Here is a 24,442-nt window from a genome sequence, read left to right as displayed (position 1 = left end):
GAGGTGGGCGGAGGGGACCATAGGATCCTGGTTGCAGGATTTGCACTTGGAAGCCCACTGGGTATCTGTCCCTGTTGTTGAGGTCTGGGTCTCAGGACCTGTCTCTGGGGTCCTTTCCCCACCTGGATTCTGAGCAAATGGAGAAATAAAACAGTGGTGGGTGGAAGATAAAGTATCAACGTTTTTGTTCTTGTTGTTAAATAAGTTGAAGGATATGATTTAATGGTAAGAGCAAAAAAGGCAGGGGGAGGGGCCTACTCCATGGCTTCCCTGGTGGTGCAGTGGGTGGGAGTCTGCCTGCCAGTGCAGGGGACACGGGTTTGAGCCCTGGTCTGGGAGGATCCCACGTGCCGCAGAGCAACTAAGCCCGTGTGCCGCAACTACTGAGCCTGTGCTCTGGAGCCTGTGAGCCACAACTACTGAGCCTGCGTGCCACAACTACTGAAGCCTGCGTGCCTAGAGCCTGTGCTCCGCAGCGGTGGGGGGGGGCCACCGTGTTGAGAGGCCCGCGCACTGCGGTGGAGAGTGGCCCCTGCTCCCCACAACTGGAGGGGGCTCGCGTGCAGTGGCGAAGACCCAACGCTGCCAAAAAAGAACAAAAAAACCCCCCAAAAACCCCAAAAAAACATTTACACACCTTGAGTTTATAATTTGTGTGATATTCCTGCAGTTTTTATCCAATAACATTGTGCGAAAGGTTTGGGGGACTGAACGAGCATAAATAAATGGAGCAAAATTACTTTCTAACCTGCCTACAAAAAAAAAAAATTAGATACGAGGACAGGCAGTGCTGGATCAGGGCAGGCCCCCACCACTGGACGCTGCACCTGCTCCCTGAGGGAGCCCTCCCCCATGAGGAGGAGAATGGTGCTGACGCAAGCAAGTCAGATCTTCTTCTCAGACTTACTAGTCAAGGCAGTGAGTAAAGGAGATGGAGAGGGGCCTGACGTGTGGCATCCGTGCAGCTGCCGCCGCCTGGAAGGAGACATCAGGCTGGGGGCGGGGACGGAAGCGGTCCCCTCTGGGGTACCTGATCTGAGGCCCCAGGCACAGCTTCTCTGGGGGCATGGGAAGGGATCTGGGGTGCTGGGTAGGGCCAAATGTCAATATTCGGTGTGATGAGAAGTCACTTTTTTCAACACATGGAATTTGGGGCATTCTGTTCAGTCTAAAATCACTTAAATTTCCTGCCTGGTGAAGTGCCTGCTCATAGGATCAAGTTCAACCACCTCTTTCTCCGTGCCTCTGTCTTGTAGATTCTAAAAGGTATTTGTAGGTGTTTATGATGGTTTTGGGGCTTCTAGAACCTGGTCCTTTCTATATCTAGTCTGACCTGAGAACTTTAGTATTTTACTGATAAAAGGGGGCGATCTTGGATTGTGAGTCATCCTTACCTTAGCTCCCACGTGGAAGAAAAGGAGATAGAGTATTTCCAGGTGATGTAGTTAGAGGCACAGAACATTGCTGGGGACTTGAAAGAGTGTGCGTATCCACAGACAGCGCTGGATATGAGATCAGGGGAGTCAGAGAAGAGCAGGAATAGGACTCCTTTCTGAGGTCAGAAAAAGAGCTGATGGGGGAACATGTGCCACAGGTGCTGCCCCAAAGTAGGGCTGAACACCCACGTGGGTCAGCCAGGCAGGGGCCTGCCTGCAGGCTGCACGACCCGTCTGCAGCCTTAGGATGTCTCTAAAGATGGTGTTCGTGATTCAGGACCAACCTACATGTCTGTACATGTGAACAGGGATACAGATATACAGAGCCACCCATCTTCTGAGTTTTTCCATTTGTTAAGATATGCCTCAAAATATAGTGTCTTTCATCCCAATAATAATAATAAAACACCAAGAGTAAAATCACCAGTGAAAGTAACGATCCAGGGCTACTGTATCAAATGCCTCTGATCCAAGCTTTGCTTACTTTTCCCGAAATGGCAGTAAGTTTTGCTAAGAGCATCGCTGAGCTCTGCCCACCTTCCCATCTCCCTCCTTGTGTCCAGAGGCCCGGTGTCACTTTGAATAAGGTGGGTAAGAGTTTGAACTTGAGAGTTTAAGTAGTGAAGGGCCCTAGAAGGCCTCTCATCAGAAGCATGCGCTAATCAGATTTGTGATTCAGAAGGATCACTGTGCAGGCTGTATGGAAGATGGGGGCTCAGAGGAGCCCTAGGGGTCCAGTGGGTACCTCCTGGACCACTGATGGGTACAAAGTGGAGGGCAGCCCCGGGAAGCTCTCTTACATTTGTTTCAACCAGAGTAGCTCTTCTTTTCCTGTTTTCACAAGTTGAGGTCTGTGTGAGAGTTAATTTTTTTAGAAAGCTTTTGAAGTTTAAGACTCCTTTGATTTAGAAATGGGGAAATAGTAGAGGCAGGTAGACTCATTACAAGTCCATTGAGATAAGATAATATGCAGTAATGTGTGATAACAGCAGTCACATGTGACAGTGGCAATACTACAGTGATAACAACTACCATTCATTGGATCCTTACTGGAGGCCAGCGACTGTTCCAGTGCCGTGTGTGATGTATTAATCTCCAGGGGGAACTCATGAGGTAATTCATGATAGGCACTCACGATAGGCATCTGGGTAATTCCCATTTAACAAAGGAGAAAACTGATGGACAGAAAGGTTGAGTCACTTGTCTGAGGTCATACGAATAGTAAGCAAGAGTTCAAACTTCCAAATTTAGAAGTTTAACCAAGAGAGCCTGAAATAAGGGGAGAAGGTACTGGTGACCATGGAGAGGATTCAAGAGAAACTTCGGGAAAGATCATCAGGATCTTGTGATCAGTTGATATAGAGGATGTCTGGGGTTGGGGTGTAAATCAGGGAAGACCAGGGGCTTCTAGTTGTGACTCCTGGTTGTAGCTTTAAGGACGAGGAATAGAGGAGGCTGTGTGTGTGGTGGGGATGTTAAGCTTGGTTTGAAGTGTCAGGCGTGCAGGTGGGGCGTTCCATAGGTACATGCCTGTGTGGGTCTGAAACCAGAAGGGAAGAGAGGGCTCAGGAGCCCACGTGGCACTGGCAGCCCCTGCACATCCTCTGGTCACCAGAGTGCGTAGAAGCTGCTTGCTCCTTCTCTGCACCCCTGCCTTCCTGGGCTTCCACCCACCAGGCCAGTTGCTCACTGCACATGGAACTGTGTCTCTGCCTTTCCCTGTGCCCGTCCTTGACTTGGGGTGCCTGTATGCCTGTCCTCTCCATGTTTCAAATCCACAGCACTCTTCAAGGCTTACGTCAGATCCTTCCTCCCTCAGGCCTTGTGCATCTCCCCATTCAGATATAATCACTTCTGCCTTTAAACTCACAAGAGTCCCATGTGATTTCTCTTAATCATTTAAATTTCCCCAGCCTTTAGCACATTAAGGTCTTAGAAGGAATGGACCGTATTCTGCCTCTTTATATCTTGCTTTAGACATCTTTGCTGAATGGAATTAAATCATGGTCTGGGAACTCATTTTAAATCACAGACATAAAACCAACTTATGGTTACCAAAGGGGAAAGGGGTGGGGGGAGGAATAAATTAGGAGTTTGGGATTAACATATACACACGACTATATATAAAATAGATAACCAACAAGGACCTACTGTATAGCACAGGGAACTATACCCAATATTGTAATAACCTATAACGGAAAAGAATCTGAAAAAAATAGTTTTATATATGTATGTATAAATGAATCGCTTTGATGTACACCTGAAACTAACACAACATTGTAAATCGAGGCTACTTCAATAAAATCAGTCAATTAATCCCAGAACCTCTTTTGCTTCTTTGCAAGGGTCTTTGGTCCTCAATCTGCTTGCCCCTAAGTATCTGCTACCCCCATCTGACAGAATGGAATTCAGTCTCCCGGGTTCACCTTTCCTTCTGCCACTGAACATGTGTGCCTACCGACTTTTAAGAGTTTGGATATTAAGGTGTAACAGAAAATAGACAGGGGAGACGAGGAACAATAATGCAGGGGAGTTATAACTTGCCAGCATCTTACACGACTCTTACAGTCTTGGACACTGCTCTAGAATTCTTAGCTGAGTTGCAAACAGATCGGAGAGTCCTGGCTTTTTGTCCTGTGTTTACCTTAAAGGATATAGTTCACCATTCTCACATCCTTGTCAGCCTTCAGAAAAAGTTAAGGCTTGAAGATGAGATCAGAGCTGAGTAGTATTTGTCGTGTCTCAAGTGGACCCTTTTCATCTAGAAACCTTCTTAATTCAGTGGTCATAGTTGTTCCCACAGGAAAATCTTTACTCACTTGTATTTAAGAGTTGACTGTGTTTGTTCTTTGGATTTTCTCATACTTTTTTTTTTTTTTAAAACCTAACCAAATGAATGATGGATGATAACTATCACCTTTTTTTTTTCTTTTGAGTTCCTCAGGCCAGGCTCTGTGCTTCTTGTTTATATATATTAGTTTGAATCCATTTAGCGACCTACAAAGTAGGCATTACTGTGTCCATTTCATAGATCAGAAAGCTGAGGCTCAGAACCATTAAGCAATTTGGCTGAGAATCTCATAGTTCCCTGTTGACTGAGGTAGGATTGGAGCCCAGGTGTATCTGGTTACAAAATCGTGCCCTTCCTACGGTCTTCTCCCTACCGCCTTCCATGTTTCCACCTTTCCCATTCTAGCATTATTGATGCTTTGAGGCAAGATCCATATGTCACCCAATCTGTATTTTCTCATTTGGGACCAGCCTGAGTATAACAAAAAGTTGGTTCTTGATTTCAAAGTAATTGCCAGTTTTAAAAGATAATTTGTATTGGGTTCCGTAACTTTTTAAAGAATGAAACTAACTTTAAACACTGAAGTATTTGACAGTTAAAAGCAATATCATAGTTGGAAAAAATGATACTTTTGATTTGTTTTTTTATTTTTGAACTCAACTTTGGTTGGTTTTGGCTTTGGTTTTTTTAAGTCTATAGGCATTTCCCTTTTGATCTGAGTACTTGTGGTTTCCCTGTACATTAATCTTATACATGTACTAACTAATCCTCCTGGTGCCCCATCCAAGTTTACTGAACCTCGGCAGCTTTCTATTTTCTAGAAAGACTTCCTTTTCTCCAAAAAGCAACCACTATCTCAGGCAGGAGATGCGTTGAACTAGTATACACAGATGGATGAGTGACTAGAGTTCCCTGAGCCCTGCTGGACAGATTTTCATTCTTAAACAAGATGCTTTTACATCTGAATGACTCTGTAAGAGTTTTGATTTAAGGCAGCCTAACCAACTTACATGAAGGATGATTCGGACCTTACAGGGGAGAAGTATTTAGTACTTTAGGACACCAAGAAGGTACAAACATCCTGCCTGGGATTCTGACCTTGGTTGAAGCTGTTTCTGCCTTTCTGCTGCTTCTTTGCAAATCCTCAGAGCTCTTTTTCTTAATTGGTGTGTGGGTAGAGGCGGGGATCTAAAAGGTATGGTGCTGGAGATGGGGCAGAAATGATTTGCGTGTATGGGTCTTTAGTGAACCCGTTACTTAGGAGCCAGTAGGTCTTGTGTGAACATTCATTACTGCAGGTTTGTGTCTGTAGACAACATTCTGTATGAACATGTAAGTCCTGAGTTTCATACATATAGTAGCAGCTCTGTGTCAAGCAGGACGCTGTTTGTACCATATCTCTACTTTCTCAATTAGCTTGTAGACTAATTCTCCATAGTGTTTCTAGTGGAGTGCCTTAGTGCCTACAGATGGATGCTCAGCCATTTTGTACAAAAGTTTTATTTCAAAGGAATATTTTGGAATCTTTAAGTCATATCCCATTTATTTTAAGCTTTTATTTCTCTCCATGTTGTGGAATTGTGCATTTTCTTCTTTGGAGTATCTATCACAGTGCTTGCTATCAACTAACTAGACAGAACTTTCTCTATATTTTGATGAGGAAATACAATCAATTTGAAAATTGTGGGATATTTGCATGTACCCGATAAGGTTTTAAATTATTTAGTTTCTAATTTTTTGTACAGATTCTTGAGTATGTATGCATATTAGTGTACTGACATTGAGAAAGTAGGTTGTGGGTTTGGGGACTTAAGGGTGGAATGGTCACTAGATTACATTCTTTATTAAAATAGCCCATAGATTTTTTTGTTGTTCTTAAAAAAATGTATTAGGTACTGGTAGCTTCTCAATAATGTTTTGAAAAATTTAGCTATTTATGGAAAGCGGCCTCAACTTCATCCATTAAAGTTAATTTGTCCCTAAAAAAGCAATAATGTAAATATTTTAATACTTCTGAGAGGAAGTACTATGGAGGCTGAATTTTGTGTTCTCATTTCCCCTTCATGGAGGTAGTGTTCAGTGAGGTTCCCCATATACTTCCAGCTCTTTGTCTTCTGGGCACAAGGTAAGATGACAATTCCATCCTCCCTTGCAGTTGGCTGCGGGTCACTGGACTATATCTGAACAATGAAGAACGAGTTGCCCACTCTGGGCTGGAGCGGAAGATTTCCTAAGTCAGATTCTATAGCTGCTCTGCCGTGAGACTCACAATACTCACTATGGTGGATGCCCCATCAGACTGGGGCTCAGGGTGACAACACGTGGAACGGAATTCCCAGACTCTCTGCCGTTGCCTCATTAATATGTACCAAAACCCAACTTTTAGCTTTGTTGATTTTTCTCTGTTGCTTTTTTCTTTTTCATTTTATTTCCTTCACTCTTATTTCACTCCTTCCATTTGCTTTGGGTTTAGTTTTTATTTTTTCTAGCTTCTTAAGGTAGAATCTTTGATCATCAATTTTAAACCTTCTTTTCTAATTGAAGTAGATAAAGCTAAAAATTCTAAAAGTACTGCTTTAGATGTATCCAACAAATTTTGATATGTTGAGTTTTCATTATCATTCAGTTTGAAACCTTCAGTAATTTCCCTTGTTGATTTCTTCACTGACCCATAAAATTTTTGAAGTATGTTGCTTAATTTTCAAATACGGGGCTTTTTTAGATATCATTATGTTATTAATTTCTCATTTAGTTCCTTTGTGGTCAGAAAACATATTGTACGTTATTTCAATTCTTTTATTTAGAATTTTAGATTTGTATTATAGCTCAGGATACAGTCTGTCTCAGTGAATATTTCATGTGCACCTGAAAAGAACATGTGTATTGTGCAGTTGTGTGACCTAAATGTTAATTAGGTCAAGGTTTTTGCTAATATTGTTAAAATCTTCTATATCCTCACTAATTTTCTAGATAGTGATTGTTCTATCAGTTGCTGAGAGAGGGGTTTTTAAGTCTCCAACTATGATTTTGGATTTGCATTTTTCCCCTTAGTTCTGACTAATTTTTAGTTGATGAATTTTGAAGCTCTACTATTAGGTGCACTGATATTTAGGGCTGTTATATCCTAATTTAATTATTATGAAGTGATAGTCTTTATCTTTTGTGATAGTTTTTCTCTTAAAGTCTACTTTATCTGGCTTTAATGTAGCCACATCATCTTTCTTATGCTTACATTTTTTTATTGCATATATTTTTCCATCTTTAACCTCCACCCTGTCTGTGCCTTTATATTTAAAATGCATCATAACAGACACTTGGGTCTTGCCTTTTTGAAATCCAGTCTGCCATCTTTGACTTTTAACTGGAGTGTTTAGACCATTTATATTTAGTGTAAATATTGCTGTACTTGAATTTATATCTCTTATCTTGATGTTTGTTTTCTTTTTGTTTCCTCTTTTATTTGTTCCCCCATTTTTCCTTTTCTCTCCTTTCTAGGTTGAATATTTTTTTACTATGCTATTTTATATCTTTATTGTCCCTTGAGCTACACTTAGTGTTATTATTCTAGTGGTTGCTTCATGGTAGTATTTCTCAAACATTATTGTGCAACAGAATCACCTGAAGGGTTATATAAAACACAGATTTCTAGGCCCTGCTCCAAAGTTTCTGAGTTAGTAGGTCTGGAATTAAGCCTGTGGATTTAAATTTCTGTTAAATTCTTAGGTGATGCTGATGCTGCTCGGCAAGGGACCATACTTTGAGAACCATTGCTTGAGGGTTTACAGAATGTACTCTTAACTTACCATAGTCTACCCTGAATAATTTATAACATTTCAAGTGTAATGTAAGAAATTTATAGCAGTAAAATTCCATTTATTTCTCTTCCTATCCTTTGTGCTATGTTTTTAGGTATTTTACTTATATATATTTTATTTTTTTATAAATCCCATAATTTTTTATTTTGCTTTAAATAGTAATTTGACTTTTGAAGAATTTAAGAAAAGAAAGAAAATTTCTTTAAAATTTTACTCTCTGTTCATCATTTCTAGTTCTTTTCTTTCATGTACATCCATATTTCTCTCTGGTATCATTTTCCTTCAGCATAAAGGACTTCCTTTTTTATTTCTTATAATGTGATTCTACTAGCAACAAATTATTTTAGCTTTAGTTTATCCAAAAATGTCTTTATTTTACCTTCACTTTGAGAAATGTTTCCATTGGTTATTCTGAGTTTAAATATATTATATTTTGTCTTCTGGCCTCACTTATTACTCTTATCCTTGTTCCCCTTAATGCGATGTAATTTTGTCATTGGTGTTCTGGATGCTTTTAAGAATCTTTATACTTTTTTTCCCAGCAATTTAACTGTGTTGTGCCATAGTGATTTTCTTTGTATTTATCTCTTGGGACATTTGCTAAGCTTTCTAAATATGTAGGATGTTGTTTTACTCAAATTTGGAAATTTTTATATATATTTTTCTGACCTATTATCTCTCTCCTTCTGGGACTCCAGCTACACATACGTTAAATTACTTAATGTTGTCCCATAGGCCCCTGATGCCTTTTCCTTTTACCTTTTTTTTTTTAATTTTATTTATTTATTTATTTATTTATTTATTTATTTATTTATTTATTTAATTTATTTATGGCTGTGTTGGGTCTTCTTTTCTGTGCGAGGGCTTTCTCTAGTTGGGGCAAGCGGGGGCCACTCTTCATCACAGTGCATGGGCCTCACTATGGTGGCCTCTCGTTGCGGAGCACAGGCTTCAGACGCGCAGGCTCAGTTATTGTGGCTCACGGGCCTAGCTGCTCCACGGCATGTGGGATCTTCCCAAACCAGGGCTTGAACCCGTGTCCCCTGCATTGGCAGGCAGATTCTCAACCACTGTGCCACCAGGGAAGCCCTCCTTTTATCTTTTAATGTTTTCTCTTTGTGCTTTAGTTTCTATATCTCTGTTTCTTTAATTTCACTGATTTTTTTGTTAGTGTCCAATATATTGTTAATTTCAACCAAAAATATCTTAGATATTATTTTGTAGTTCTTTGATTTCCATTTGTGTTTGTTTTTTATCGTTTCCAAATCTCTTCTGAGAGTCTCCATTTCTTTAACCCTTTTATTCATATTTTCTTGTATAGTCTAACATATCTATTTAAAAATCTTTATCTGGTAATTTCAACCTCTGGGTCATTTGTGAGTCTGTTGCTAGTGACTTTTTCTATTGACTGGTTTGCATTTTCCTAGTAATTATTATTGTATTCTAGACATCCTGGAGACTCCAGATTCTGTTATATATTTCTGAAGAATATTGAGTTTTGTTCTATAGTCAATTAAATGACTGACAAATCACTTTGAACTTATGGGGCCTTTTCTGTATGCTTTTTTAGGGTAGGTCTGTTTTGGTTGTGCCTTTAACCCTAAGGTGAATGCCTTAATCCTGGGATACAGTATTTGCTCCAAAGGCAGGGACCTTCTACAATTTCAGTGGAAAGCCTGAGGTATTGATTGAGTCCTTCTGATTTAGTGGGATTCAAACTCTGTCTCCCTGTGATTAGTAATAGCTGTAATACCTGCTCAGCGTCTTTCAAGCCTTAAATTGTTTCACCCCTGGAGTCTCACTCTTCGGAGTCTCATGCTCAGTTCACAGGTCAGCCAAAAATTTGAGGGGAGTTAATATGTCCACCCCTACTTTCCAGAATATCTATCCTTCTTCAGTTTTTAGCTGTTCTAAAAGTCCCACAGTCTGTTCTCTGTCTTCTCAGGCCAGTAGGACTGAAGATGTTGCAGAATTTCCATCCAGCCTCCACTGAAGGGCGTAAGAGTCTGAGGCCCGCAGGAAAAAGAGCCCTTCAAACATGAATCATGTCTAGGGTGGTTCTCTTTTTTCAAGAGTCAGTTTTCCTTCAGCCTCTCCTTTCTTTTGGTTTCTCCCCAGTGCCTTCAAATATTTTCCCCCCTTTTGTGGACAGTTTATAATTGTTTTTTGTAGGAGGCTTATCTGATTCAAGCTATTCTGCCACTACTAGAACTGGTAGTCTTCCCCAAATGGACATATAAGTGGAATGAGAAATAAATCTTTGTTTCCTTTACCACCAATAATTTTTTTTTATCCACAGGATTATTCTGGTGGCTATATGTTCTGACTAATATATAACTATTAACTTGCAAAGAGGCCATCTCTGAGAACTTCCAAGTAGATTGTTAGTAGTGTTCCCTACTTCCTTTCTACCTACCTAGGACATGACCTTCAGATTAATGTTTCTAAAATACAGCCCTGGACTTCACATCCCATAAGCAAGAGTCTCATCACCAGCTTGCCATTCAGAGCCTCCACTGTCTGGTCCCCAGCATTCTGGTTGTCTGCCCTATTAACATAGTTATTAATGTTATAGTAGAAAAGTACTTACCCTCAAAAGCCTGGGGTATGACTTATTCTGAATTAGCTATTTTTACACTAGGAGAGCACAGTATTTAAAAAAGGACATGATCAAAAGTTTTTAAAGTCTTCTAAATGCATTCTCTTGTTTTCACTGCGGTTTTTTGGTGGTGGTTTGTTTTTCAACATAGATTAAGGGATGGGACACACATTACCTGTTTGTGTAGGTGCAGTTCAAGTCTTTCATGTTTACACAATTAAAAATATAAGTGACAGATAATTGTCTGAAAACTAGTAACACATGCCCACAGCTGTCCCTTAAACTCTCCATCCTGCTTGTGGAAGATGAATCAGTGGCTGCAACCACGCTAGCTGATAGAAACCAGGTATACTATTTCATATATTGTACCTAGAAGGACATTTTTTGCAGCTGTTATAGTAACTTGAATTTTTAAAAGGTGCTCACTAAAGAAAAATCCTCATAAAACAATCCCAGCTTTTAGAAGTCTGTTTTTGAACACCCAGAAAAGAAAGTTTTCTAGTGTGTGCATTAGACAGTGACCATTTCTTATACATTCTTGTATGCCTACAACTAAGAGGCTGTCACATTTTATTGTAGATTACCAGAAATGGAAAGAACCATAGACCACCCCAACCCGTGATGCAAATGTTTTGTGGCCTTGCACACATAGTAGGTTCCCAATAAATAATTGTTGAATTGAAACCAATTAAAGTTACATTTAGTTATTTCTTTAGACGTTAAATTTTATTCAATTCAGTGTGAATTATAGATGAAATCTTTGGTTTTGTATTTAATTTCACACCATGATGGAAGACACATAATGCTGGTTGCCAATGCAAATACTGGGTGATAGAGTATGCCTTATTCAAAGAATGTTCCTTTGCTTGTTGTTTCCAAAAAGCAGTTTCAGCATCCTGTTGGACCACCAGTAAATTATATTACAAATTGATGTTTACACAAGCCTCTGGCCTTAAGACCCAGCAACATTGTCAGACTTACTGAATTCCGCTTCCAATTCCACCCTTTGGGGAAGTTACTTTACCAGTTCTAACATGAGTTTCTTCTTGTGAAGAATAGCAATAATAATCACCTTACCTGTGTCATAGGTTGTTGTAAGGCTTAAATAAAATAGTGCTATAATAGGGCCTTGAAGTTTTATTTTTAAAGTGGTAACTTCTTAAGATGTTGTGCAGCAACATGAAATGTTATATTAATCGGTTATAGTCTTTACCGTGGGTATCGATTGCCTTTGTGTAATTACCTACACCTACTTATATTCACTAAGAGCCTTCCATTTTTTAAGAAGTCATTAGATTATTATAATGGTGGAGTTTCATTTCTTCACTTTGATAGATTTCCCTGTTCTATTACTGTTGTTTTATTGTGATCATCATTACTAATATTTACCATAATGTTACTGAGAATGAGCTATAGATTAAATTATTTTAATACCATTGGGCAGTACACATTATTTTTATTGAGTATTTGCTGTAATTTACTTAGTAATTCTCAACGAAGGGAGTGTGATGGTACTAGGCTGAAGGGAGGGCTCTAGAGCCTGTTCCCTGTTTTACAGTCATCAGTGAGACACCCTCTGCTCTTCTGCATGTTTTCAATGACCCCATGACTCAGTCCTCAGACCTCTTCCCTTTCCAGTTTCCATGATCCCATCCAGTCTCACGGCTTAAAATAATGACCACAAGCTGATTACATCTCCAGCACAGACCTCTCCCGAACTCCAGACCTGTGTGTCTAACCAACCCGCAGGCACTTCCCTTTAGATAAACCTCAAGTGTCTCAAAGTTAGCATGTCCGATACTGAGCCAGGGTAATTCCCCGTAAGCCATGTGCTCCTACTGTCTTCCTCATTTTAATTTACAGCAGTTCCATTTTTCTAATTGTTCCACCCAAGCATCTTAATGCCTCTTTAGCTCCCCTTTTTTCTCAGATCTGTCAGCAAATTCTAGCAGCTCTACCTTCAGAATGCCTCTAGAACCTGACCGCTTTTCATCACCAACCCACCGTCATCTTCCCCTGGATTCTAGGGACAGCCTGCTACCCCAGTCCCCCTGCTTCTGTCCTCGGTCCACTGCAGTCAGTTTTCTATACAGTGGCCAGAGCCTTCCTGTGAAACTTAAGTCACATCAAGTGGCTTTTCAGCTAAAAGCCCTCTAGGCCCATGGTCTCCCATCTACTCAAAGTCTTGAACATGGTCTATGAGGCCTTACATGATCTGAGGCACGCTGGCTCTTTCTCCTCCTCTCCTCTCACTGTCCACTCGTTCTTTCCACCTTTCATCCTTGGCTGTTCCTTAAACGTGCCAGGTTTCCTCCCCACCCCTGCCCTCCCTCATTTGCTTTTCCCTCTGCTCTACTCTGTTTTCTCCCCAAGATGTCCACATAGTTAGCGCCTTCCTTTTCTTCAGAGCTTGATTGTAAAGTCGCCTTCCAGCGAGGCTTCCCCTGCCTTCTTCCTAAGATATCAACACCCTCCTCACCTCCACCATGTCCTGTGCCCTTCCCTTCGTTTTTCTCCCGAGCGTCTAGTACTGTCCAGCACTTGTACGTTTTACCTACTTACCTTGTCTGTTGACTGTCGCCCCCTCATGGTAGGGTCACGAGAACAGGAACTTTGGTCTGTCTTATTCACTGCTGTTTCCGCAGTGTGTCTAATACTGCCTGATCCCTAGTGGAGGTTCAGTAAATATTTTATATTTATTGGAATACATAAATGAATAATAGAGCTAGGGTACAGTTTTGCATTTTGCCAGTAGATGCCGCTCCCCAAGCATATTCCGCATCTGAATTATTTTGGTGCCAGTTTGGCTTGCAAAATGAAATCATTCTACATTTCTAGTTGTGTAATTTGCAAGTCTTCCGGTTGAAATGACATGTGTAAATGTGGATAGGCAGAGGAGCTTAAACAGCTACAGCAGTTGGGAGTTTGGGGTGAGCAGATGCAATCTATTATACATAGGATGGATAAACAACAAGGTCCTACTGTAGAGCACAGGGAACTCTATTGAATATCCTGGGATAAACCATAATGGAAAAGAATAGGAAAAGGAATGTATATGTATGGATAACTGAATCACTTTGCTGTACAACTGAAACGAACACAACATTGCAAATCAACTATACTTCAATAAAATAAATTAAAAAAAAAAAAAAACCCTGCAGCGGGGCCTTTGTTTAGGTTGGTGCTGGGTGATGGCTGAATGAAATGTGTACCATCTCCTGAAAGGGTGCATGCCAAGAAATTCAGACAGTGAGGAGTGCAGCTTTACTTCTGTGGGAACCTATTGGAAATACACATTAAGCTTATCATCTGTAACCTAAAGTCTCAGCTCTGTTAAACTGACCATTTCTGTAGCTATATTATTCGCAAATCATGTTTCCCTTCTACTTTTTTGAAGAAGAGATTTCAAGGCAGGATAGAGGATGTTTCATTACCTGATTGTACATATTAGTACTTTATATTAATATAATAGGCTTTATTGTAACAACTATTCTTTATTATTTTATTCAGGGCAACACAACTATTTATGTGCTGGAAGAAATGATTGCATAATTGATAAGATTCGACGGAAGAATTGTCCTGCCTGCAGACTTCAGAAGTGTCTTCAAGCTGGAATGAATTTAGGAGGTAAGTTTTGTGGTTTTAGTTCAGTAAGAGTTGTGAAGATGGATATAACACCGCTAGGCTCTATACTCCCAAAATTGAAGATGAAGCTAACATGAAGCAAAGATTTCTAAAAATCTAGTAAGTTCTACATTTATGCTAAAACATTTCAGGAGAAAAATATTTCTTAGAAGAAGGAGTTGAAAACAAGTCTGCTATGTGGCTGTGGTCCTAGTGAAGTTTTCAACTCTTGAGTTTGCTAAGGTTTCAAGAACTGGGTGCATAACCAAAGCAAAAATGAATGATATTTTATATAAAACTATAGCTAACAGTTTTTATTACTGTGTCTGTTTAGAAATAAGACCTATAAGTGATAACATTAACCAGATAGGAATATACTCCTGACTCTAGGAGTAAATGTAATAAAGGAAGACCTATATGAAAAAAAAAAGCAAAAAAACCCCAAAAAAACAAAACTTTAAAAATGTTACAGGAGCTCACCAAAAGAGTGGAGCAGGTAAAGACTTGAACCAAACACAAAAGTATACAATGTCCCTGGGTGGGAAGATTCAACGTCTTGAAGGTATCAGTTTTCTCTGAGTTATTTTATGAATATAACACAAGCCCAACAGAAATACCACTTGGTGATTCTACGTTCCTAAAGAACAGCCAGAAAAATTCTGGAAAAGATAAATACTGAGGACAACTAGCTCTGCCACACATTAAAGCATATGACACAGCTACAGTAATTAAAATAGTCTGTGTATTTGTTTATCGATTGTCAGATCAACAGAAAGTCAAGAAATAGATTCAAATAATATGAGAATTTTGTCTATAATAAAGTTGGCATTTCAAATTAGTGGGGAAGGGATAGGTTATTCAATAGAAATTATTGTGACAACTGCGAAGCCATCTGGAAAACAAGAGGGTTGAATCCAAACTCTTATGATCCTCCAAACTAAATTCTGCTCTTTCAATGATCTAAACTTTGAAATATAACACAGAAGTACTAAAGGAAAACATGGATATTTTTATATTCTGCAAGTGGAGTATTTCATACTTTTTGAGTATTAAATAAACCCAGAAGCTGTAAGAGAAAAGATAGGAGGAAATCAATACTACTTACAAATCAAATATTACTGCAAAGGCAAATAATAAAAAACTGGGGGAAAATACTTGCAGCTTATAGACAAAGGGTTTATTTCTCACATAAAGTGCTTCTCTAATTCCATAAGAAAAAGAAACCAACTCATTAGAAAAATGAGAATGAAAAGAATAGAAATGTGAACAAAATATTCATAGGGAAAAGAATAATAAAAGAAATACAGTTGGCTCTTGAAACACATGAAAAGAGTCTCAATCTAATCCTAATAAGAGAAATGCAAATTTAAAATATGAGATATAATTTCTTGCAAATGGCAAAGATAAAACATTTTTATGATACATTGTTTGATGAGTATAGAAATAAAAGTGAAACCCAGTGTTGATTTCCTGCATTTTAGGTGGAAGTAGAAATTGATATAACCTCTATGGAGAGCATTTCAGCTATTTCAATAAAATGTTAAAAGGCACAAGGCCTTTGACTCACCAATTCCACTTTTAGGAATTTATCCTAAGTATATTCTGGCAATGTAAGAAATGATATATGCATAAGATGTTCACTGTAGCCTTGTTAAATATCAGACACACATTAAATATTTATCTGTTCAGAACTGATGAAATAAATTATAGAATACTCTTCAGACACTAATAAGGATAAAGGGAGCTCTATACAGACTGATTTCCAAAATATTGTTTAGTGAAAAAAATCAGGTTGCACAATAGTACGTTTCGTATACCACAAGTTGTATATCTGCTTTCAGAAAAGAATATATATTGTATAGAGCATTTCTGGAACGATGTGCAAGAAACTAGTCGTGGTGGTATCAGTAGAAAGGACTGGGTAGCTGGGAGACAAGGATAGGAAGGAAAATTAATTGTCACTGTATATTCTTCTGCGCCTTTGAACTTCATATTGGATTAATGCGTGTATTGTGTACACAAGTTACCTATTTAAAAGAAATAGAGTAATTCAAAAAAGAAACACAAAGAGATTTCACTCTTTGCTTTGATAAAAGCACCGACTGCCTGACTAGTCGGGACTAGGGAGGAACATGGCTGCGTGCAGAACAGAGCAGCTCTTGGGAATCAAGAGGAGGATGAGCTGTGGCCACGTGGAACTGCTCCTATGAGAGCATCCTGGGTGCCTTGAACTCAGCCAGAGCAGCCCATGCTGGTCCAGAGGGCGGGCTCTGGAGCCACACTGCCTGGGTGAGAACCCTTGTTCTGCCACTTCCTGAACTTGTAACCTCAGAGGCAGGTTACCACCTTTCCATGCCCCTGTTTCCTTCAACTTGTGCCTACCTCCTAGGCTCTGGAGAAGAGTAAATGCGTCCGGGTACAGTGAAAAAAAGTCAGTACCTGTCTCAGTACACGGTGGTGGTGTGGTGGGTGGTGGAAACTCTCACTGCAGATTCCATAGCACACATGACCTGAGGGACATGATTGTCCCACATGTTGGTGATGGTGAACCTCAGTTGCCCAGAAAAGTTAAGCTGCTTTTGCCCCAAGATGCCACAGCCAGTGAGACGCTGAAGCTAGATCTGGTTCTCTGGACCCCGGGTCTGGAGTTTCTGATGTGCCACACTGCTTCCTTGTTCTAACGTGCAAATCAGCGCAGATGTGGCACAAAAGAGCACCTTCTGAAGCATGTGAGTGAGGATCGGGTGAGATGAACAATTTAAAATCTAAATGGCACAGTGGTATAGCCGTTGGTCATAAAAAGAACTCTGAATCAGTTTTGTAAAATCTACCATCTGAATTTAAACACACACACTGCTGAGGTATATTTTAAAGTATCTCTGTGCAATTTTTGTATAGCTTTACAAATCTTATATATTTACATATACTATGTAAATATTACTATAAATACTGTATGATCCCACTTTATAAAATATCATTACTATCAGTTACTATAAAATACTAATGAAGTAGCCATACTTATAGTTTCTACCTCATAGAGTTGTGTTAAGGATTAACTGAGTCCATACATAACCTTCAGAACAGAGTTTCTCAACCTCTGCACTGTTGACATTTGGGGCGAGATAGGTCTTTGCTGTGGGGCCCGTCCTGTGTGTTGTAGGATGTTTATCAGCATCCCTTGTCTCTACCTATTAGATGCCAGTAGCTGTCCCTTGGTCTCCAGTGTGACAACCAAAAATGTTTCTAGGCTTTCCTGGTGGCACAGTGGTTAAGAGTCTGCCTGCCAGTGCAGGGGACACAGGTTTGAGCCCTGGGCCGGGAAGGTCCCACATGCTGTGGAGCAACTAAGCCCATGCACCAGAATACTGAGCCTGTGCTCTAGAGCCCGTGAGCCACAACTACTGAGCCCACGTGCCACAACTACTGAAGTCCACGCACCTAGAGCCCATGCTCCGCAACAAGAGAACCCACCACAATGAGACGCCCAGACACCACACCAAAGAGTAGCCCCCGCTCACTGCAACTAGAGAAAGCCCACGCAGCAGTGAAGACCCAACACAGCCAAAAATAAATAAATTTAATAAATTTAAAAAACAATGTTTCTAAACGTTACTAAGTATGCCCTGGGTGGCATTGAGACCCACTGGTTTAGCAATAAGAGTAAATAATTGTAAGCACTATTTAACTGTGAGATATTTTCTGCTGGAATATACATTCCATCAGGGGAGGAATTTTGGTCTCTTTTATTCGTTGCTTTATCTCCGGTGACTAGAACAGTGCCTGGCACAAAGTAGGTGTTCAATAGTTGTTTGTTGAGTGAATGCATGATTAACTGGCATTTTTAAGGGTTCTGTGTTCTGAGAATTCAGCTAAGCCCTCTATATATGTGTCATGTCTTTTAAACATCACATAACACCATGTGATACATACTGTTAACCTGTCCATTTTAAACGTGAGTTCATGGAGGCCCAGAGAGGTTAAAGAACTGGCCCAAGGCCACAGCGCCAGGGAGTGGCAGAGCCAGAACTGACATCTCTGTTCCTGGCACCAAAGAACACGCCCAGCATCACTCTTCTGTATGAAATGGGTCCACTGTTTATAGACTGACATTTTAAAAATAGCCCAGATTATCTATTAATGGCAGCTGTGGCACCAGGTTTCTTTCTTGTGTCTGTGATGGTCTGTAAGTGAGGCTTGGCACAGTAGTACATGACACAGAATCCACATACTTTGTTGCTGATTTCTGGGTATGCAGGATAGGTTTTATGGATTTCGGTAAAACATTTTACTAGAGAAAAAGCTTACCTTGAATCTTGAGGTCATGGAAAGCTGTGAGTCAAAAATGGGCAGGTAGGCACACCAGTCAGAATGGCTATCATCAAAAAATCTACAAACAATAAATGCTGGAGAGGGTGTGGAGAAAAGGGAACCCTTTTGCATTGTTGGTGGGAATGTAAATTGATACAGCCACTATGGAGAACAGTATGGAGGTTCCTTAAAAAACTAAAAGTAGAACTACCAATAAAACCCAGCAATCCCACTACTGGGCATATACCCTGAGAAAACCATAATTCAAAAAAAAGCATGTACCAAAATGTTCATTGCAGCTCTGTTTACAATAGCCAGGACATGGAAACAACCTAAGTGTCCATCGACAGATGAATGGTTAAAGAAGATGTGGCACATAAATACAATGGAATATTACTCAGCCATAAAAAGAAACGAAATTGAGTTATTTGTAGTGAGGTGGATGGACCTAGAATCTGTCATACAGAGGGACCTAGAATCTGTCATACAGAGTGAAGTAAGTCAGAAAGAGAAAAACAAATACCGTATGCTAACACATATATATGGAATCTAGGGGGAAAAAATGGTCATGAAGAACCTAGGGGCAGGACATGAATAAAGATGCAGACATACTAGAGAATGGACTTGAGGATACGGGGAGGGGAAAGGGTAAGCTGTGACAAAGTGAGAGAGTGGCATGGACATATATACACTAGCAAATGTAAAATAGATAGCTAGTGGGAAGCAGCCCCGTAGCACAGGGAGATCAGCTCGGTGTTTTGTGACCACCTAGAGGGGTGGGATAGGGAGGGTGGGAGGGAGGGAGACGCAAGAGAGAAGAGATATGGGGACATATGTATATGTATAACTGATTCACTTTGTTATAAAGCAGAAACTAACACACCATTGTAAAGCAATTATACTCCAATAAAGATGTTAAAAAAAATGGGCAGAGTAGAAATTAATATTTTTAAAAGTAGCATTTTCTTCAGGTTCAAGGTATACTTTAACTACTTCTGGTTCCTGGATTAAGTAATTAACTTTTACTAAGTATCCAGTTGCGGTAACATACATTGCCATTTTTCTTTTATAATTTATTTTGAAGCCTCATTTTCCGTTTCAGTTTGGGCAAAAAGAAATGCAAGCAACTTTATTATATTAAAAGAGATAATATGAAGTTTAACCTTTTAATGTGAAGCAGTTTTTTAAATGAAACATGTGAATTCAATTAAAACCTTTTTATACATGTTCCAACCTCACCCCTGTTTTCCTAGCAAAGCAGGTCTGTTGTCTCTTTTTCTTCACCCTTCTATCCTGCTACCTTTCTTGGGGGATACAGCAGATGCAACCCCGTACTTGAAAGATATTTTCTGTTAGTGCATGGTCATGACTCTGGGAGCAAAATTAGTCATCTGCCTTGTAAAGACATCAGGAAATCAGAATACTTTAGAATATTTTTTTTCCTATCCTGTCAGCTGGTTACCATGTAATCCTAACCATGTCCCGAAACTAGCCTCTCCCTTAGAAAGTGGAAGGAAGAAGAATGAGGAGGTTTATGTTTATCAGAAACCAAAGCCATAAAATGTACCTCTTCCCTTTTCTCTGGATCCACTCCCTTCCTCTTCCTACAGGTGCTGTCCCTTTTCTTTAAAATCCTGCTGAGCTTTAGGGCGCATGCAAAGGAGAATAGAGCAGAAGATGTGAGAATGTCAACAGAGAAATTAAAAGGAAAGTAACAGTTCTTTGGCCCCAGGCTGGGCCCACCACTCTGCTATAGCCCCTAATAATAGATCTCAAAGAGGTGTGGTTTTATTTACATGAGAATTTACTGCTTTTCCTAGCCTCCTCCAAAGGAATTCGTCACTTTGCTTTTACTGCCAGTGATCTGAAGAGGATGATCTATGTGTGTCTTTTAGAGCTGCTCCTAAAATACAAAGCACGGCGTCAAGGCTATGTGGCCCTCATATCAAGAATGAGTCCTGGGCTTCCCTGGTGGCGCAGTGGTTGAGAGTCCGCCAGCTGATGCAGGGGACACGGGTTCATGCCCCGGTCTGGGAGGATCCCACATGTCGCGGAGCGGCTGGGCCCGTGAGCCATGGCCGCTGAGCCTGCGCGTCCGGAGCCTGTGCTCCGCAACGGGAGAGGCCGCAACAGTGAGAGGCCCGCATACCGCAAAAAAAAAAGAATGAGTCCTTTGGGGTGTTTCTAGCTCGACCGTACTCTGGCCATCGAACATAGGATCTTAGAGGTTTTTCTCTCCCACTCCTTCCACTCACAGATGAGGAACTTGGAAGCCAAGATGATATCATCAGAGACTTGAGAAATGCAACTTAAAGATTCTAATACAGTTGTCTTTCCTCTTTTCCAAGCCACCCCGCTGATTCATTTTTCATCTTATATGCTGAAGTCTACTTTCACGTTCCTTTAATGAAGATTCTAAAATATTCAAATCTTGCTTCCTGTGGCTTTAAAAATGGAAATTTCACAAACCATAGGATAGTCCTATCTCTGGTTTCAGTTGACTTCCATGACTATCTGCAGTGTTCCCTAATCCCAGCCATCACTTTTACTCAGGTGAGCCTTTAAAGGGTGGCCATCTCGGGTCTACCTTTTCCTCCTGGAATGGAACCTGTCCTATGAAAAGAGAAAAGAATCTCAGACACAGGAAGCAGTCGCAACAGCAGACCTCACATGGTTGCTTTTTTGCAGACTGGAAGGCAGGCAACTAGGTGAAAAAGGTAGGGAGACAGGAGATTAATGCTGGGAACCATTCAAAGAAATGGATTTTCTTATATTCCTGATAAGAATGGAACCAAAACAAGAAAAATATTTAAGTTAAAATTCATCCACATAATGCAATATTAATCAGCCAATAAAATTACGACTAGGAACATTCATAACAACATAGAATACTTTCTGCACAAAAGTAATAAAGAAAAATGAGTATGCAAAACGATTTAGGTTCCTTATTCCATGATTACAGCTCTATAGGAAAAGATTTGCATGAGTCAGAAGACTCGGAGGAAATGGAAGAATACCAAAAACATTTGTGTTTGTGAAGGTGACGGATAAGGTTTTTCTTCCCTCTTTCCTAGTTTATCAATCCTAATGAACATGTTCTGTAATCAAATTTAAAGAAAATAGCATTCACAATTTTGAACTAAAAAGAAGGGAAACAAGATTAATCGTGCTACTGAGCAGAAGAGGTAAAGAATTAGATATATACAGAAAGCCAAACAGGAAGGAGGAAAAAAGGAGAGAGAAGGGGAAAGAAAAAAAAAAAAAAAAGACCTAGAGACATCAATAAGTCTCCTGCTGGGAAATGCTTTAAAAACTGAAATGGAGAAGTTAAGTGAAAAACAAAAGACCCAGAGACCAAAGAATGACAGAAGTATGACCGACATGGAGAGGCCAGAGAGAGATCTTTTTACTTGAGGAGAATTGGCTTTCCCTGCCAGCAACTTGCTCCAACTAGCTTGTATGGTCGGGCACCTGTAAAATTCACATGCAGCACAGGTCTGGGGAGAGAAATTACAGGATCAATGCCAGTGAGAGAGGAGGTGTAATATCTGAAATCCAATAAGAAAAACAATTTTTATATCTTTAAGGGTCTCCTGAGGCATGATATGCAGTAGTCTGTAGAAGTTTAGAAAGTCCAGGTGTACCAAGTTTTAGGAAGAAATACCATTCCTTAGGTTTTTTTTCCCCTTTCCATTCCTCTTGCTTGTAGACAATAAGAATTTCAGCGGGACTTCTGAGCAGGAAAGTGGAGGGGGAAATAACACCTTTCTATAAATCAGTGAAAGTATGGTTTTTGAATCTTCATGTATAAGTTAAGCCATATTCATTGTCATAGTAATACAATTTGTTCAGAAGGAGAGTTTGGGGTCGGCCCTGAAGCAGGCAGCATTTCAAGATTTACTATATTTCTTCAACTCTAAGGAATTTCTTTCCTTTCAAATTTTTGACTGTTGTGATTATAATTTGCAACCAATATGTACGTTTAATTTGTATTAGTTTCCTTCAAAACTCTAGTTAAATTGGAATCTGAGAAAGAATAGATTTATGTATAACTAAATCACTTTGCTGCACACCTGAAACAAATACAACATTGTAAAGCAACTATATTCCAATATAAAATAAAAATTAAAAAAAAGGAAAAACATCCAAGCTAAGAAAAAGGGGGGAAAAATTGGTGTCTTATTTCGTGACTGATAACGTCTTAGAACAGAAGCAATACAGGCGTTGGATGCAAAAGTTCTTCCCTCCCAAGAATATACATATCCATAGGCCGCACTTGAGCCTCAGTGAGCTTACCCAAGTAGGCTGCTTATCTTGGGTCTTTTTAAATACAAAACCCAGGGATGTTGGAAACCTGCTGGGTATACAGATGCCCATTTTCACTTCCATTTCCTTTTGCATTTGCAGTCTGTCCTGGTAGGTCTTCATCCCAGTCATACTTAAGGGGCCAGTGGGCCTGGAGCTTAACATTTCCACCTTTGAGATCTTGCATTTGTGGTCTCAATAGGCCTGAGTCAGAACTGTCCTTCCTAAGAAGCCTCTCAGATATACAGGTCTCTTTAGACTGGTCTACAGCAGCCCTGCAGTTCCACACACTCACCGATATTTTCTGTAATACACGATTCTTTTTCTAACTCTCTGGTAAAATCTTGGGGATTTTGTTTTGTTTTCATTTTGTTCATGGAGCTTTATATTGTTGTTATACTCTTTTGGGTTACCGCAGATGATGGGGTTTTATTATAAAAATATTGCTAGTTTCACATTTTGTCTTTGGGAAATACTAGATGTCATTTAAGACACAGTAGGTTTTTAATTTCTAGGACTTTTTGATATTTTTCTCTTTTTGTCTTTCTTTCTACCAAGCTCTCTCCTCCCTACCTTGTTGCTTTTGGGTTTGTTTGTTTGTTTGTTTTTTTCCCACTGCACTTGTTTCTTCTTACTGCCTTCTCTCTCTCTGTCAGCATTGTCCCCTGAGTGTCTTATATTCAAACTTCCCCAAAGAAGGTCCCGGCCAATTGGCTGGTCACCATCCAAAACAGAGCTTCTGATTGGGCTGAGACATAGACAAACAGCTGGCTTTGCCTCTGCTGCCCCTACCTTACTCAGGCTGACATGGCCAATTATAGGTCCCTGTGGTACAAAGCATGACAACCTGTGACAAGAAGCCTTTTGTGACCCCATTTTTCAGAAAGGAGCTGTAAGTGTAGATAGTGATCAGAGTGTAGTAGATGCAATACAGACTTGTAACCATTACAGTCATCTCTTAATTGTGGAGCATCTCTTAAATCATAACAATTTTTCCAACAGCCTGATTTTTATTCACACATTCTAAGTTATCTATATATTTAGAAGTAAAAAGGTATCCATTTTTAAAAAGCTGATGGACAAAACAAAATAATAGCTTTCCATGCCTCTTGGAACAGAACTGCTAAGGCTTTATTTTGGAGTTCAAGAGTTCTTGAGATGGCTACTTTGAAAACACACAAACCAGAACAAAACACAAAAAGCATTAAAAAAGCAAATCTTAATTGTTTTTTGTTTTAAACCATCTGTTAATGTGTAAGGTAGACATTCTCTTATAGAACACCTCTCTAAACCTGAATCGTTCTCTCTCCCTAAATGCCAGACACTAGGATTACGGGTGCACTCTGGGCTCCTGGAAGAGTAGGGGTGAGGTATGTGGAGATAGTATGGAAGGAAGAACAAACCACTTAAAACCAAGCCTCATAGGTTTTCTGCACTCAGTCATCTTAGAAAGAGCTGATCCATCACTCTACGTGAAGTCCCTGCCTATCTGTAGGTATCATCTACCTCAGACTCTGATTTCTCAGTTATAATCATTGATTTCATTTACTTTCAGTTAACAGGT

At 39.9% G+C, this 24,442-nt stretch overlaps 1 protein-coding gene across 1 annotated transcript in view; it reads left to right on the top strand.

The window, feature by feature from the left end:
• The window catches only part of NR3C2 (nuclear receptor subfamily 3 group C member 2), a 376,710-nt gene that overhangs the window by 246,712 nt on the left and 105,556 nt on the right, over positions 1-24,442 (top strand). Inside the window, exon 4 of the mRNA XM_081245343.1 lies at positions 14,152-14,268. Within this exon, the coding sequence (XP_081101469.1) occupies positions 14,152-14,268 (117 nt within the window). The remainder of the gene's footprint in view (positions 1-14,151; positions 14,269-24,442) is intronic.

The sequence above is a fragment of the Mesoplodon bidens genome, assembly GCF_964165515.1.
Source record: "Mesoplodon bidens genome assembly, chromosome: 1".
Taxonomy (NCBI): Eukaryota; Metazoa; Chordata; class Mammalia; order Artiodactyla; family Ziphiidae; genus Mesoplodon; species Mesoplodon bidens.
Note: the sequence above shows the minus strand (reverse complement) of the source record. Positions and strands in the feature narration are given on the sequence as shown.